This window comes from Syngnathoides biaculeatus, chromosome 7 (genome assembly GCF_019802595.1).
Source record: "Syngnathoides biaculeatus isolate LvHL_M chromosome 7, ASM1980259v1, whole genome shotgun sequence".
Classification (NCBI taxonomy): Eukaryota; Metazoa; Chordata; class Actinopteri; order Syngnathiformes; family Syngnathidae; genus Syngnathoides; species Syngnathoides biaculeatus.
Genome location: NC_084646.1, coordinates 13671827 through 13690247, shown reverse-complemented (window position 1 = coordinate 13690247; position 18421 = coordinate 13671827). Strand labels below are relative to the sequence as shown.

The window sequence follows — 18421 nt, the reverse complement described above, 5'->3', positions numbered from 1 at the left end:
TTGAGACAGAGAGAGAGAAAGAGGAGAAAAAGCAGTAAAAACAATGACACCATAACAACAAAATAAGACAACATAACATAACATAGGTGATTGATTTGACAGATATGTGACCTGGGAAGGCAAGGTTACACACTCTGAGGAATGGATGTGATGAGCAGCCAATAGGACAGGACAGGATGGCAGGACAGGACAAGATAAGTCAGGACACAGCATGAAAGGAGAGCACTAAGTGGGGGTCAGACAGGCCAAAGCAAGGCAGAATAGGACAGGACTAGGTGGTATGGGAGAAGGTTGGCATGGGGCTGCCTTCCACAGGACAGTATAGAGTCATGCAGCTCAGGGTGGGAGGACAAGGTGTTTTGACAGGACTTGAAGAAGGGGAGCGAAAGGATTAGGTTCATCAGTACGAGACAGTGTAGGCAGGGAGGAATATCATAGGATAGTAAGAGGACAGGACAGAGCAAAGCGAGGCAAAAAGGGAAAGGACAGGTCAGTGTAGGACAGAACAAGGCAGGAAAGGACAAGCCAGGGCACGGCGGGACTAGATGGTACAGGATGGGGCACAGTGGGATGGTGCGGAAGGTCATGGGAAAGGAATGTACGATAGAACAAGGTGAGACAAGATGGGACGGTGGACGGGGCGGGGAGAGTTAACACAGGACAGGACAAGGTACTATGGGAAAGGTTGTGATGGGGCACAGGCCAGGCCACTGTAATAGGACGAGGTGGGCCAGGGTGGGAAAGAGTGTCTGTGTGTGTAGGGGGGATGGGTAACAGCAGATCAGAAGAGGAAAAGATTGACAAAACACAATGGGGGCAGGTTGAGTAGGAGCAAAGTAGGACAAGACCAAATGACACAGGGCAGGAGGTGATGGGAAGACTGTGAACTAGACTGCGAAGCATGCAGTTAACCAGACTGTACTAACTGCTGTGTGGGGAGAGTAGACAATTTTAATCATAAAGGCTGTATAATACCAAAATGACCTGAATCATTTTTCCTGTGTAATCTGCTTCTAAGTCTTTGACTCTCACGATCATCTCTTCCCATTTACACACAATGACAAACAATTCCAGAGCCATTATTTTTATTGATCATCGTCGATTCACCCACTCAAAATCAACACACTCTACAAGAATAAATACACATTCAAAGTAACTCACATCCGTTATAATCTCGTAATGTGGCATTCAAGCATAGTCCAGAGACTGTAAAATAGTCTGTGTTTCAAAGCATGAAAGAACATAAGTGTGAGCATACTTTGCTACAACATGAACAGTAGTATTGAGTGAGTGTCACAGTTCACACTGTTGGGCAACCAGTTGGCCTCTGTGCACGGGGCATCCATCCATTTTCTCAGCCGCTTATCCTCACGAGGGTCGGGGAATCCTGGAGCCTATCCCAGCAGGAGATGGAGTACACCTTGAACTGGTTGCCAGCCAATCATAGGGCACATAGAGACAAAGAACCAGTCGCACTCACAATCACACCTAGGGGAAATTTAGAGTCTAAAGATGAATGCATGTTTTTGGGATGTTGGAGGAAAACGGAGTGCCCCCAGGAAACCCACGCAGGCATGAGGAGAACATGCAAACTCCACACAGGCAGGGCTGGGATTTGAACCCTGCGCCTCAGAATTCTGAGGCCAATGCTCTAACCAGTTGGGCCACCAGTGCTTGGTCCCCGTGCATAAATAAAGAATGGCCGTGATGAGGATCCTCCCTCAGGAGGTGAAGTACGAGTCCTGCATGGAACAGAGGCGGTCGATGGGGGTGAGGAGGGAGGAGGTGTCGCCCAGTGACAGGTAGTCGGCTTCTGGGACATCGCCGTAAAGGGCCTTCAAACCTGAAGAAAACAGCATGTTCAAATTTGATCAGACTGGTCAAATTATTAGGCGCGCCGGCACAATTCCTTTTTTTCACATTAAACAGCTTTGTTGATTTTTCCATAGGTATTACCTGACACTACGCAGACATCAAAGAATCAAATTAACACCGTTCTGACAACGTGCGTTGCTCTTGTACCAAAGTTCTTACTCACTAAGAGATTATTTGTTCAATAATATTAACTTAAATCCAATTCAATTGAATCATTCTGCAATGTCCCATGGTGTGTGGAATTTTCATAATGATACTAATCTAAAATGGACCCAAGTTTTAAATAAAACAACGAAACATAATGAAAAGCTTTTTCAAATAGATGATAAAACTGTTAAATTTTGATGTCCTGTTCTGTATTATGAAATAACATAGAATACAGTGGTGGCTTACCATATGAGTTTAATTAATTCTGTGACTATGCTCGTGACTCCCAGCATTCCTATTTCAAAACATTTTTCCTTATTAAAAAAAAAAACAAAGAAAAAAAATCAATCCCTTACAGAAACCCATTCCTAAAAACAACAACAAACTTTGTATTGTGTTTTGAAAAAGAAAAATAGCACTGTACAATACTGTACGTTTACAAATGTATATTAATGACCATTAACTATTCAGTTATTGCTTCAATTCCATGTACATTGTGCTGCTCCTTCTTCTGCACACCTTGGCCACTTGGGGTGGGCGTGTGTATGTGTGTGTGTTGGGGGGGAATGATAGTAACATTGAGAAGACAACTGGCCGAGGAAGCAGTGGTGATTACCGTAGGGGTACATGTGATCCCCTGGCATCTGAGGTGGGGTCAGGCCATGTCTGAAGGGGTCCACGTCAAAGTCTTGCTGCTCCACCGTAGTGAATCCCATCTGCTGCTGCTGCTGCTGCTGCTGGACGTGCGGGTAGGAAGACGCCAGCTGCTCCAGCTGAGAGGTAGCAAGGCCGTTGGGGGGCGCTGTGGGGCAACGGGAATGACAAAATGAAGGCGTTCGTTCACACGTTCCAGACCCCCCCCCCCCTATAAGGGAAAAACCACAATATGGGGAGCGCACTAACTAAAGATGGAAGTAGGTTTGATTTCCCACAAGATTTGAAAGAAAGAAAGAAAGAAAGAAAGAAAGAAAGAAAGAAAGAAAGAAAGAAAGAAAGAAAGAAAGAAGAAAGAAAGAAAGAAAGAAAGACAGAAAGAAAGAGATTGCTATAAATAGCAAATTTACAAGATAAGAACAGTGCCTACACAATGATGTGAAAATAAATTTTGAGAAAAGTGTAAACAAATGTCGTGACAAATGTAATATCAGTGTAACAATATCAATAACTTTCTCAGAGTAATATCATTACATGTGGTTAGAGTCTGATTTTGTTTGTAATTTTGCATCAATTACAAATTAATGCATCAACGGGAAACTTGCCTGCCCCTCCCCCCCAAAAAAAGAGGTTGGGATTAAAACCATAAATCACGATTTACTTTGTTCTTTACACAAATAATGAACTGATAACAAAACGGGATGTAATGTAAATACATGATAAAAATGTGGTTGTTGCATTATATGAGTGCATGTGGAAAACCAGCATACCATATTTTAAGATGTTGACCTATTGACAAATGTAAATATTTCAGACAATATCACTGCATATGACAACCCATTAAAAAAAGTCTCATATTATTATTATGAAGATAAAACTGTTCAAAAGTCAAGCTTTTTTTTTTGTTTTTGTTTAAAAGTGAAACTATGAGTCTAGCCTTTTCAAAATCTCAGACAAACTAAACGTTTGCACCACAAGGTGGGCCTTCAAGTTCATATTGGGAAAAATTAGTTAAGTTTGAAACCGATTTAGCAGGATGGCATATGACCGGAGAGAGCCAATCACAAGTGTCGGCCTTAGAAAGAGGAAGTGATCTTTTACAATAGTTTTTCCAAATGTGGCTGAAATTATAATCATGGAATTTTCCAAAAGCAAATGTCATGTAATTACACATTCATTACAAATAAATAAACCTTGTGATTAATTTACATCATCTTGTTGCATGTAATTGGTCACTCTCCAACAGAATATCTTTCTATAGATCTTCCACAAAAAGAGTGATAAAAGTGGAAAAGACCACGTCATCGTGCAATTTACGTGTGACCTTGACCTTTGCGATGGGCTCGCTGTGCTTGTTGCTCCTGAGTCGGCTGCTCCTGTTCCTGCTGCTGTTGCCTCCTGGCCAGTTTCTTCATCTAAAAAAAAAAAAAAAAATCAAAAATCAAATGAAAAGAGTGTGTTTATTACACAACCAACAATTAGGTGAAGGACATCTTTCAGCGCCCTCGATGGAAACCGCTGGAGTTCCACTTTGTGAGGAAATATGAGGTTTCACGTGGAGTCAGCGTGCGCTGAGATGTCATCAGTTTCCTCTATGAGGAGATAAAAAGGCTGATTTCACCTCTGGCGCGCAGTCACCGTGTCGAAAGAGCCTTTCTTATACTGCATGAGCGCGTGTGAATGTGTGTGTGCGTGTACATGTGTTACCTTGGCTCTTTGGTTCTGGAACCAGACCTGCACGACCCGGACAGTGAGGCCGGTGTCCGCTGCCAGGGTCTCCCGTACCTATGATTAAAATTCAGGAAAAACAAAAGGGGTAGATTATAAAAACATATAAAAAAAAAAACAGAAGTCCAGTGTGCGTGTGTGTGTGGTTTTTTTGGAGGGGGTGGGGTACATTGGGCTGAAATTGCGTTGTCATTTGTGAACAACTCATTCAACGTAACAAATCTTTTGGTTTGACGTCAATCTCATTCAAATGACATCTAACGCATGTTAATATTAAATCATTATGAAATCCTAATTCACACAAAAAAAAACAACAACAAGGCGACACAGTCCAACATTTGTTCTACATTATGAGGACAAACAGCTAACTCGCTGGTTTCAAACTCAAGGCTTGGGGGCCAGACGTGACCCACCACATCATTTTACGTGGCTCCCTAAAGCTAATCCATCCATCCATCTTCTTAGCCGCTTATCCTCACAAGGGTTGCAGGGAGTGCTGGAGCCTATCCCAGCTGTCAACGGGCAAGAGGCGGGGTACACCCTGAACTGGTTGCCAGCCAATCGCAGGGCACATAGAGAAAAACAACCGCTCATTCTCACAATCACACCTAGGGGCAATTTAGAGTGTCCAATTATTGTTGCATGTTTTTGGGATGTGGGAGGAAAACGGAGTACCCGGAGAAAACCCACGCAGGCGGGTCCGGGATTGAACCCGGGACCTCAGAACTGTGAGGCCAACACTTTTACTAGCTGATCCACAGTGTCGCCGCTCACTAGATAGCCAGGCCAAAATTTTATGTTTCCCATTACATGTTAGTTAGAAGCTGGCGAACTAAGTGGAAAATCTTTGTAGTTGTTATGAATTGAATTTTAAACAAAATTATTTGAAAACATTGTACACTCTAAATTGTTGTGAGTGCGGCTGTTTGTCTGGTTCTGCCCTGCGATTGGCTGGCAACCAGTTCAGGGTGTACCCCGCCTCCTGCCCGTTGACAGCCAGGATAGGATTCAGCACTCCCCGCGACCCTGGTGAGGATAAGCGGCTAAGAAAATTGATGGATGGATTACTCGAAAACAAATTTAAAATGTGTTCCTAATGAACTAATCGCGTCGAAACTTGTGTTAAATAGGAAAGAGCGCACCCCTGCCAACATTTAAAGTGCATCTTGACACTTGGAAGGCGTTTTAAAGGAGAGAAAAATAATAACTTTACCTTCCGACACGGCTTGGAGGAAACCTCAAAGGAGGCTTTGAAGATGCGTCTTTGCTGGGTGGTCAAAATGGTGCGAGGCCTTTTGGGACGTTTACTTTCCTGCCTATCACGTTTAGTCCGTCGACTTGTGGCAGTCCCTGAGTCCTCCTCCTCCTCCTCCTCCTCGTTATCTTCGACGGCATTGTCGCTTTTACCTAAATGAACGCCGCAAAACGCAGATGGACAGTCAAGTGTTAGGTTATTTTTAAAGTATGTATTTTTAAACAGATTACTTCATGATGCCGCGTACCACTTTGCATTACCATGACGACTACAGGGCGTTAATGCTGGGGGGGACAGGCCTGCAGAGTTTAGGTATCCACTAAACTGTAGTTGAGGGTCCCTAAACCATTAATTAGATGTCCGCAGATTATTTTTTGCAATCAATTCTTCCTGATCATTCCAAAAAGAAAAAAGCATACCTAAATGCTGGCACACCGCTTGAGCAACCATAATAAAGCAATTACAGTACTCCTCCCTATCTCAGTTTTCATATGATCACATAAATCTGATAAGACTGCAAGATTGAAGTTGTTGTTTTTTGGAACAAAGAGACAACAGTCTTTTTTTCTAGTGACCATTTTTTTTTTCTTGAAAAAAGGCAATACTTCATTACTCCTAATATTGTGTAAAAATATGATTAAAATATTAATTTGCATCGCAGTACATTTGAAGCCAACTCTAGCACGAGGACACCACGGAACAGCGTCCCGGTCCACATGGGACCCCCCCACCTGTGTCGGATGAAGTCGGGCTGGCCGCACGCTGGTGGTAGCCCCCCCTGGCGCACAGCGGCCGGCCTTCCCTGACCACGCAGCGGTCTCCGGTCCTCAGCGGGGCGGAGCACACGCTGCAGGCGAAGCAGCGCAAGTGGAAGACGGCGGGCCCGGCTCGCAGCACCAGCTCTGCGGGGGAGATGCCCGCCGCGCAGCCGGCGCAGCGTACTACAAACAGCCTGGTGACAGAAGTATTACACAATCGTGAGCAGGCAATAGTTTTCATACATATGTGTCCCGCGTTAAAATAACTTTATTTTCATTAATTCATATTAATTTATTCATTTATATTCGTTAATGGCTCCTGTATTTGAACTTAGGCAGACCGTCAGGAAATAATCTTCATTCATCTCGATTCCCCGCAGCTCATCAGTATGGCACTAATACAAGTCATTCTTTGGAGACAGTAAAGAATATATGACTGCGAGTATTTCTCTGTCTCCATGTGTATCACCACTCGTTGTGTTCATTCCACTGCTCAAAGGTACATAGCACCGGAACACTGAAGCTATTTAGTGCTAGTGTTACTAGCACCAAGTGGGTGATTCACTAGTGGTTGATTAAAACACACAAGTAGAACTATCTCCTTGTTTCGCCCATTAACGCTGTTTGCACGTTATTTTGAAGCACTTTTTTCATGGCCTGAAAACACCCAGTGCAGCACAAAATTGTTGAAAATAAAGGTAAGTAACGTTCATTAGTACCGTAATTTTTCACACGCTTTCAACCCTGCGGTTTATGCGGTGATGCGGCGCTAGCGTTAGCACACCTGGTTATATGTCTCGGTACACAGAAAGAGTTTCACGTTAGCTCTGCGCTAACACTAGTGCCGCGCTAACACTAGTGCTGGGCTAGCATTAAACTCTTTCTGTGTACCGAGGCTTATACCCAGGTGTGCTCTGTAGGCCGGGAATTACGGTAAACATCCAACATATCAAATGTTACTGTCAATGCTTCGAGTTTTTCCTTACTCTTGTGTACTGTAAGTCATTTACAGTTTGCCCCTCACCCCAGGGTATTCCTCACATACTCTGGCCATGGAAACTCTTGCCTCCAACTTCTTAAGAAGTTCTGATTTGTCAACAACACTAATTCATTTACTTTTCTCACGTTTGTCATGATTGGATGCCATCGTAAAGGACTTGTGTACTGTACCATGTTGGAGAATTGACGCATACTGAACTACTGTACCAGTCTACTACCAAAACACAGCAGCCAATTCTGGAACTATCGGACTTTGCTGGCTCCATGTGGGCTTTTTGAGTTCCATCTGGAAACTCCCATTTGTGCAGATTTTGTCCACCAAGTACAGATTTTGTTTGTTCACGACGGTTTTACTATACACGTCTCTGCCCTAAGCACAAAAACAGCGAATAATTGAGTTTTTCAGCTAATAATATCAGCTCGGTTCCCAGGGAATGTTGATGTGTTTGAATGTCACTCTGAATGCCCCAAGGCCTCTAACCCTCTCCTTGACTTGACACCCCCTGCCCCGAACCCCCCCAACCCCAATCCTCCCACTCCAGCAGCTCAGACGCATACCCTCAGCATGGCGGGTGCGCATCTTAGCGCCTGGCAACCAGGAGCGGCGCAGGCTTAGCCGCACCGCGACACCGTTGCCGTGGCTGCGGCTGCCGTGCCCGCGGCCGAGCCCCCGGGGAGCGTCCAGAAAAGGCTCACGGCAGGCCGTGGCTCCAGACGGAGGGGGGGAATCAGATATCCCGGCGGGAGAGGCTGGGCCGCCGGTCCTAGGAATTATCCGAGGAATTATCTTTAAGTCTGCTCAGCCAAATCGGGACAAAGACAGAGACGCCCCCCGCTCGACCCTCAAGCAGCGGGACTATTGTCCAGCGGCTGGCACCGACCCATCTTGGGCCTGTCACGCCTGATGATGCGTCATCATCCTGGACTGCAGACCTGACTAGCGGGTCACCCGACCACTCAGCACACTGGCATGAGAAAGTGACAGCTCTTTACAATTCTCCGTACGTTGCTTAAGTTTCAAACTTTAATGACAGAGTATCCTGTACTGTATTTAGTGACTTAATTCATTTTTAAATGATTTAGAAATACACAAGACTATATTTTCACATTGGTATTTTTTTAATTTCTATGTTTTATCAACATTTTATTTAAACTGTATTCACAAATCGTATTAAAGACATATACTATACTCGTTGTATAACAAATGATGTGTTTTCATTTAAAACAGGAATTACTGAACATTAGTGCATAATGCATATACAAAATATCTGATAACGATATCTAAGAAAAGAAAAGATTGAGAGCATCGTACTAAACACAATTAATAACAATTATAATAATTACATATATGATACATGTAACCTACTTGGAAAGATTCCAAAGGTGTACTTGTATTGGAAAGTGACACTAAATATGTGCGCAGAACTTTTACAAATACTTACAGTGTAAATAAACATAACTGTTTGTAGTACATAATCTTTTGATGGCATGCAGAGGAAATTATGTATAAACATTTAATGATACTGTATACTTGAGTTAGCTAGTTGTGTTTCTTACATTTGATCTACTTTACCTTTCTACCATTTTTCTTCGAAGTTTGCATCTCTAAAAAAAAAAACCTTGTTTGACCTTGACTGCAGATGAAATATAAAACATTTAGTTTTTTTCTATTTTTATGTTAACCAGACTGATGACAACCCTGGAATGCTAAACTGTTGCAAAACACACAATAGCGAAGTAATTACTAACCACGATACCATTGCAAATACTTCAATTTCACTTAACTGCTCTGAAAATGATCGGCTCTTTATTCTTTGTTCATCTAATAAATACTTTTCCGCCATGCAACAGAAAGTACAATTAATCTAACCTAACCTTAACCCTATACAATATACAGTACTTATTACTTCGTACAATACTTACTTAGTACTTACAGTACATTTAAACTTTGGTTGGTAATGTCCAGTGAGATTTTTCTCAGGTAAAATCTTGGGTGGGATACTACAATAGATTAATATTCATTTAAGTACAGTTCAGTAGTACACTGCTTTAAAAAAAAAAAAAAACATATTAAAGGTACACGATTTATCTGACAGTTGAGGTAAAGCGGTCACCGAGCCCACATATTGACAACGAACAAGTCAAGGTCCACGATTGGCTGGGATTGGCTCCCTCGTGAGGATAAGCGGCTCAGAAAATGGATGGATGGGCAAGCAAAGGCGCTGCTACATCCTTGTCAAAAGGTCAACATCCTATTACATTCCTCTGACTCTTGCCGTGCGGTTGCCGGGGGAAACGACAAAGTCGCGGGGTCGGATGGGGTCTGCTTGACCCATGTGGGTCGTCCGCCCCGCGGCCTCGGAGGTTGGTATGCACTTTAATATGGCCGACGTGCCGGGGCTGCGCATTCCTGAACGCGTGAATCGGTGAAGTTGGCCGGGGGGAGTCGGAGAAATATTTGGAATATTTCCATTTTTTGGTGACACGACGAGGCAACATCAATGCTGAGATGTTGTCTAACTATTTTTTTGTTATTTTATAGACAATATTGTCAATTGGAAGTTATATACTCCTTGGAAAAATAGAAGAAGGGAAATTGTACCGAGCAGTGCAAGGAATGCAGTATACATGCCCTTCGACTAACACGGTAGCTTCTGTCACACTTGTACCTCATAGCGATCACAAACATACGATTGTTTATTGTTATTTACATGAAAGAGGAGCGGCACGGTGGATCAGCTGGTAAAAGCCTTGGCCTCACAGTTCTGAGGACCCGAGTTCAATCCTGGCCCCGCCTGTGTGTAGTTTCCATGTTCTCCCCGTGCCTGCGTGGGTTTTCTCCCGGCACTCAAGTTCCCCCCCGCCCCACAACCCAAAAACATGTAACATTAATTGAACACTCTAAATTGCCCATAGGTGTGATTATGAGTGTGGCTGTTTGTCTCTATGTGCCCTGCAATTGGCTGGCAACCAGTTCAGATTGACCCTCGTGAGGATACGCGGCAAAGAAAATGGATGGATGGATACATGAAAGAGGACTCTCAAAAAGAACTTTGGGATAATGAGCTCGATCGAGGTTGGGAATCACCGAGCAAGTGCAGACGTATGAGTTAAGTGGGGTCAAATCGCACTCCAACGCGGACACGAGCTCTAACAGCCCCCGTGCCCCCCCCCCCCAAAAAAAAAAAAAAAAAAAAAAAAACACGAGGCCAGACTGGCGCGGTCGAGCGGACACACACAGAAGCGGATCCGGTTTCCGGATCAGGTGAAGCAGGATCCCTCGCGCGCCAGATACGGATCTCGAGGGTCAAGGACACGGTCGGTCGTGTGGCCGATATGAGCGAGGCGGGCGTCCAGGGCCACTGGAGCGAGGAGGAAAAACTCAATCTGCCGACCGGCGATCTGAGGAGCCAACGTAAACACGGCAGTGACATGCGGGAAGACGAGAATGCCTTCATCGCACTGTGGCGCTGGAACATCAGTGATCAGCTCTTTAGGCTTTAGTCTTTAGAACAGTCTTTCAGGCTCACTATTTGCCAACGACTGTTAACATTTTGACAATTGTTGTCATTTATTTTATGATAATTTTTTTGTTAGGGTTTCTTAATTGGTAAAAAAAAAAAAGTGGGTTTTTTTTCCCCAAATATGAAAACATTTCAATGTGTGATTTTTGAATGGAAGTCCACATTGAGTGATTATCAAATAAATTAGGAGTCAAGTGTCAGAAGATGTCAACAATACATTGCAATTATTCACCAACTCAAATCAAAGTGGTACCATATTTTTAAAATGTTTTCATTATTTTTATTTTGAAAACAATACAATCCATTTATGTTTAACATATAATATTTTTACAAAAACCATGAATAATTAGTAAACTATTTTCAAAAATAAATTTCATTTGGGATAGGTTCTTTTCAAATCAAATGTTTTATTTTATACACTGTCACTTGCAAAATAAACATACTGTAAATGAAAATGTATTTGTTAAATTTTCTCATTAAATTAAAATTTTAAATATACAGGTATACCAATAAAAATAATCTAATGTTTTGAAGTAATGTAATGTAAATAATATTATTTAAGGCTGCTCAGTTATTTTACAGGTTTAATTTTCTCTATTAAAACACATTACTATGGATATTGCATTTATTGGATGGATGTATGCACGGAAATGTAATTTAATTGGACTAAAAATGTCAACAATAGTGATGTCAATCTGAAATTAAAATTACAATGTTGTTCTTTAATACTGGGCCATATTAACTAAAAGGTTTTTCATTTGATCATTATTTTAACTTACATTGGGCAAAGTTTTGACTCCATTACAATTTTGTACAAAAGTCTTAACTTGTGGAATATAGTCTCTGAAATCATAATTTTAGCTAATGTGTGCTAAGATACAAAAGTCACTTGTCAATAAAACACTGCCATAATTAAAAAAAGCCACATTTTAGACAAAAAGGTATTTGCCATCGCACATTGACCGGTCGGACCAACACTGTTACTAGGAAAAAATCCAATTTCACTTCATTGGTCTGTAAATTACAATTGATTCCCACCGTCAGCGACAAACTTTCAGTCGTTTCTTCAACGGGAATCAGCCCAAAAAGACAAATACAAAATGAGAACACTCGCCAGGAGCTGCTGTAGGGCACAATTCTTGTCCAGATGCTAACAAGGGAACTTTGGGCTACTTTTCTCAATAGCAAAAGACACCTTACTGAATATTCTCAACTCATATATAGCATACAAGAGGATGACCTGAAAGAATTCACAAATACCAATCAGTCTGATGATTAACTAACAACTAACTAACAAACTCATAACAATATCAGCAGTTACAAATGCAAGTAAAGAGCAACGTTTAGCTTCATTTTGCAGGAAATCACCTGTTCACACATGCTCTTGTTCAGATCACTAAAGCAGAACAGAAATGTATATTCTAGTGTCGAGTGTGCCGATGCGGGCTTCAAGTTGACAAATTAATATCTCTACTAAAGTATGACATTGGCATTAAATTGCATATAAAAACCTGTAAATGTACAAAATAACATACAATAAATGTACAAAATAAGATACTTTGAGAATTTCCCTTATCATGGGGGTTTGTGGATTGTAACCCCTGCAATAGACAAGGTTTTACTGGACATAAAATCGTGTTCCTTGACTGGTAAATGAAGGTACCACTATCAATATTTTGACATTTTTGATTGGTGATTTGGTGCAACATTTTTCGAATGTAAAATATGTGCACTGACTTAGTAAAGATTGGGAAACATTGTCGAAAAAAAATGCCACGGGACAGCCGGTGCAAGCCCATCGGAAGCGGGTGTGCTACATTCAAAGACGTGAAAGCTCAGAGGCGGAGCTCTGGCACCAGCCCTCCTGCTAATTGGTCAGGTCAGATATTTCACGGTCGGATAAGTGTCGTCCCATAGCGCCACACAGGGTCCGCGTCAAGACCGGCTTTCCAGATGCCGCGCCGCTTTGAATGCCAGGAGCTTGCGGCGGTCGCCGTCCGCCAAAATAAGTTCACGCCAATGTCGCTTTTGATGGGATGCTTCTGACATATGGCCGCCTCACAAAACCTGCCCCTTTTTTGGGAAGGGGTGGGCAGTAAAAACTAAGGACAAGTTATTGTGTTTTATTTCAACTCATATCTAGCATACAAGAGCCTGATCTGAAAGAATTTACAAACACCAATCAGTCTGATGAATGGCTAATCCACAAACTCATAACAACATCAATAGTTACAAATGCAAGTAAAAAGCAATGTTTAGCTTCATTTTCATTTTATTTCTAATGTGTAAGGTGGCAGTTATAAGAAATGAATGACAAAGCAAAACAAAGATATTGCTATTTACTTTTTCCGATTTCAGCATTTTCAGATTTTTATATAATACGTATCAAAATATTTACAGTATCAGATATTCTTTGCTTTTTTGTGGTTTTCAACTGGACTAATGATACTAACAATTTACACAACAGTAAGCAAAAACTGTGCATGAAAGACATGTCATTATCCAACCCACTTATCCTCACAAGGGCTGCAGTAAAGCTGTAGCCTATCCCAGCTAGCTTCGGGGATAAGCAGACTACACCCTGAATTGGTCGCCAGTCAGTCGCAGGGCACATATTGACACCATCACTGAGCGGGAATCGACCCCGTGCTGCCAACACCAAAGGCAGGCGTGTGAACTGGTACACAATTAGTGATATCTGAAATTCAGGACCATTTTACAGTTTGGAACAGAAAAAAGTCCATTATATCTACTAAGTAGCAGTACTGGCTTGTACAACTACACATCTATGTAGGGTCCATGCCCATTTTCCAAGCTGCTTATCCTCACAAGGGTCGCAGGAGTGCCAGAGCCTATCCCAGCTAACATTGGGGAAAAGGCAGACGACGCCCTGAACCGATCGCCAGTCAGGGCACATGTCGACAGCATCACTGAGCGGGAATCAATCCCACGGTGCCCGCACCAAAGTCAGCCATGTCCACCACTACACCATCAGTGGTCTATGTAACGTTTGTGAAGTAAACGTGATTCGCTAATTTAATGGTATTTCGCCGCAAGAATGAATTGTGATCCCTCCACTAGTGGACAAGGACGAGTATCAACTCTACACTCTCATTCGCTGATGCCAACGTCCTTCAACAGATAAAGGCCCTGCCTTTGAAAGCCCCACACATTTGAAGTCCCAGATACTACAGTGTTGAACATGACCGGAAGGTGACAAAATCAACACATTATTTTGCCTAGCCATTCTGTTTATTTTCCTAGTATGTAGCTGCCTTTATCATGAATAAGTACAGAGGCCGCTGCATTCTTTATGGTAGTCAAGTCATGTTTCCATGTGGTTACCTCCTCGCCATATGTCGGCCCGCAGCTTGTATTTTACCGGCCCAATGGGCTTCCTGATTTTATCACCTTTTGACAATGTGTCACTTAAGCTCCGCCCCTGCTTTCTTGTGTGCACGTGTATGTATGGTTTTGTGTGTTTTTGTGTGTGTCACACCTCCCACCCACAGTCACCTTGTTCTCTCAGGGAGACAAGTGGGCCAAGTTTCCTGGAAGTCAACAATGGTGTTAAGCAGGAACACGCGATTGGTTATGAGAAAGTATTTACAGTCACCTCGAGATTTTATACATCAATAAATAACGACAACCGATGCAAGAGATGGATTTAAAAAAAATAATAACCTGTCTACAAATACTTTACTGCCCCCACCAAAATGCAATTATGTACCTTGAGTGAGTGTTTATATTTCCCACTTATCAAGTCCAATAAGTGCCTTGATATACTACTTTAATCTGTTCCTTGACAACACAAATAAGTCCATCCATCCATTTTCTTTGCTGCTTATCCTCACAAGGGTCATGGGAAGTGATGGAGCCTATCCCAGCTGTCAACGGGCAGGAGGCGGGGTACACCGTGAACTGTTTGCCAGCCAATCGCTGGGCACATGAAGACAAACAGACGCACTTAGCATCTAGGGGCAATTTAGAGTGTCCAATTAATGTTGCATGTTTTTGGGATGTGGGAGGAAACCGGAGTGCCCGGAGGAAACCCACGCAGGCACGAGGAGAACACGCAAACTCCACACAGGCGGGGCTGGGATTGGACCCGGGTCCTCAGAACTGTGAGGTCAACGCTTTACCAGCTGAGGCACCGTGCTGCCCGCTAGTCGTGTATCTCAAATCATCTTTCCCCATTGAAATGAATGGAAATGCAATTAATCCTTCGAGCCTCCCCCAAAACACAAAATATTTTGTTGTTTTAAAAAGGCAAAGTAGCGCTTTAAAATATTGTACCTTAGAAAATGTGAATGAATGACATAATTGAATAGAATGTAAGGAATGAAACTGTTTGTTTGGCATGATTGCAATTTCTTCTTTCTTCTTCTTACATATGTTCAGTTTGACAGTAGATTTAGAAGGAGATTCCCAATAAACAGATTGAAGCATCATTTTGGAAGAATTGATCTCTTTCTTCCAAACTGCTGCCTCTCATGAAGTGAGTTCACTACCACCACAAAGCGCTTTTATTTCAAATTTGTTTTACTTGTTGTGCATGACTGCACTTATCATTCACAAATGGCCTGCTGAGGACGAATCGCATCAATTTCATGCCACACACGTGAGGTGATACCTCACGTTTGGGCTCTGAGCATCTATGATATGAATGTAAAATGGATAAATTGGTTTATGTAATGGTGCCACTCACTCAGCATAGTCCCGTTTGCAGTAGAGTCGCTGATCCCGCACGAAGCACGAGTCTCGCAGCTCGTCCCCGCACGCCCAGCAGCGCGCGCACGCTTCATGCCGGAGGCCGTCCGCTACCCGGAGCAGGAACCTGTCGGCGATGGGCCTGCGGCACCCCGCGCACACGGGCCTCTGCTGCATGTCTGCAAGTTGCAACATGCGCAATCAATACACGGCCACGCGCACTTACAGTACAAACTCGATGGGCGTCACGTGACACAACCTTTAGAGTGACCAATTAGCACTTTTCAAAATCAATATTTCCATTAGTTTATACACAACTCCACCCATGCTGGGTACAAATTATCCCCCCAAAAATGGAGGAAATCCATTGTCAATTTATCTCCAGAAAATTGTCTTGTAAAATGAAATATCACTGTTTACACTATATCGTACATTATCTAACGTGCATTCAAATTTGTTCAAATAATTTCACGTGTGTTTATTTTTGCTAACTCATTCCTATTTACTACATTTTCATCAAGTAAAAAACATTTGTCGAATCTTGGGAAAACACTTGACATATAGTCATATTAATTTTTTAAAAGTAAATGTTATTTGTATTCATCTATTAATTTATCTATTTATACATTTTTATGTCTAACGGTAATGAAAAACCAAAACTTTACCAAATATATTAATTTTTAAATAAAACAAAATATGGCTTCAATTTTCTGTACACATTTTCTTGTATATAAAACAACTCATCTTGTACACAGTATTTTTTTTACATTTTCTCTTATTAAACAATGAATTTGTATTTCAAGTATCATTAAACATGAATTTAAAAAAACACAAAATTATTTGATCAAATATACAAATACACATTTACCCCAATTTCCCTCCACCTCCATCTGTAGGTAAACATTTTCACCAATTACACAATTCAGTGCTATCAAATATGGGAAGTGACGTCCATACCTTCTTCAAAGGAGCTTTCAGAAACGCCGCAAAAAGTCGTGAGGGTCTTCTCAGAGCATCTCCATGCGTGTGGAAAGCGGCGACATTTAACAATCAGATGCCTGCTGGAGGTTTCTCCTCCTAGGAGATTATCCTTCCCCTTGTCAACTTGTTCCTACACTGTTGGGACTTTTTTATCAAGTATTCTGACAAGTGAGAGAGAGAGAGAGAGAGGAGAGAGAGAGAGAGAGAGAGAGAGAGGGAGAAAGAGAGAGAGAGAGAAAGAGAGAAAGAGAGAGAGTTGCTCCACGTGTAAGTGCAGTTACCCCTTTTTGCCACACACACGCACCCACGCACACTCATACACACTCTGGTTTTGCCCCACAACGCCACCACAAAAATATCCCTCATCTTGCTATTACATGTACAAAGTGCATTGCATTAAAACCAATTGATCCCAAAAGTTCCTTAATGTTACTCATTATAGCTCATTATAACCCGTATAATACATCATGTAAGATCGTGGGGAGAAATTGTGATTTCACTGCAGCATATTACACCATAGTAACACTGCAAAACAGTTTTTCACCATTTTGGGTTTCCTGATTTTTTGGGGGGCATGTCTTAAACGAGGTCCAGTGACCCATCATATTTGATTTGCCTCTCCCCGACTATAGATAGTTTTTAGCGATGTGACCTCATCCGGGCATGTTGTATGGGTTCACTACTGACGCACCGTTCACTCTACCGCTTTTGCACACTGACCGGAGTTACACAAATGTTCGTACAACTGTTAAAAGTGACGCATGATGGCTAAAAATGTTTTGGAAAGTTATCGGGGCTCATTAGATGTGGCTTCACAAAACCGTTATGACAAGAAGTGCGCTTTGATCGACAATATCGACCCATATCCCTTGGGGAAACACAAATGGAGCAAGGATTTCGAACTGTGGGCGTCGGTAACCTCTCCACACATCGTAAACTATCTCATCTTTTCGACAAGCGCTTATACCGTGGACTAGCTAAAGAATTACAAAGGTCTGGAGGCCTAAACCAATTCATCAATGGCTGGGTTTGTCATGTAGCGGTATCCATTGTAAGCAACCTGTCTCCACACTGCTAAGGTTAGTGTACTGCACAATGCAATTTAAATATGTTGCACATGACTACAGTCAGTGTTGTGTTAAATTATGTTGATTATACCAACGAAAGAGGTGTAGATTATTATTTTTGTTTTTGTTACCAAGAGGGAGAAAGAGAGGTTCTACTGGGACGAGTCCCAAGTAGAGCCCGCACCTCTTTCTCCACTTCAGCGGCTACATTTTTAACTCAACTCACGAAACAGCTAGCGGTGCGGTAAATCGTTTTTGCAAACTTATTATAATAAAACAGAAAATACAGATTTTGGAGACATGCATTGCATTCACACACAAGTATTATGTAGGCCAATGGCCCGAAAGAATACTTCTCCTTCACTTAACTTAGTTATTGCTAAGTAGGTGTGAAATTCTAAAAGCTATCCAATACTTACCGAGAACAAAATGCTCCAAGCAAACTCAGACGTAAGGGAATAACTTTGCTGCTAGATCAGCTCTGCTAATACGAAACAGCCCCAGTTGTCGCTGTTTGGTTGCTATCTGCTCCGTTTTCGTGCACTGGTTCTTGATCACAGCTGGCAATCGAAAGAAAAAACGCTTTAAAAGGCCCACTTTCGTTTGTGCAACTGATAACATAGCAGTGCGCCCCCATTTATACGGCTTTCTGAAATGATTGCTGCTTAGTTAATGTTTGTTGACTCGAATTTACCCATCCAAAATGGCGCCCGTTCTCTAAAC

The 18421-nt window shown here is 42.2% G+C and overlaps 1 protein-coding gene across 1 annotated transcript; it reads right to left on the bottom strand.

Annotated features, from left to right (window-relative positions):
* Positions 1–1320: 1320 nt before the first annotated feature.
* Positions 1321–16687, bottom strand: lmx1a (LIM homeobox transcription factor 1, alpha). Its single transcript, XM_061825806.1, has 8 exons — positions 16608–16687; positions 15649–15829; positions 6391–6611; positions 5618–5811; positions 4384–4461; positions 4007–4091; positions 2639–2824; positions 1321–1843 (listed from the first exon to the last, which is right to left on the bottom strand). The coding sequence occupies exons 2-8, from the start codon at positions 15825–15827 to the stop codon at positions 1722–1724; spliced, it is 1065 nt and encodes a 354-aa protein (XP_061681790.1). The 5' UTR covers positions 15828–15829; positions 16608–16687; the 3' UTR covers positions 1321–1721.
* Positions 16688–18421: the final 1734 nt, after the last annotated feature.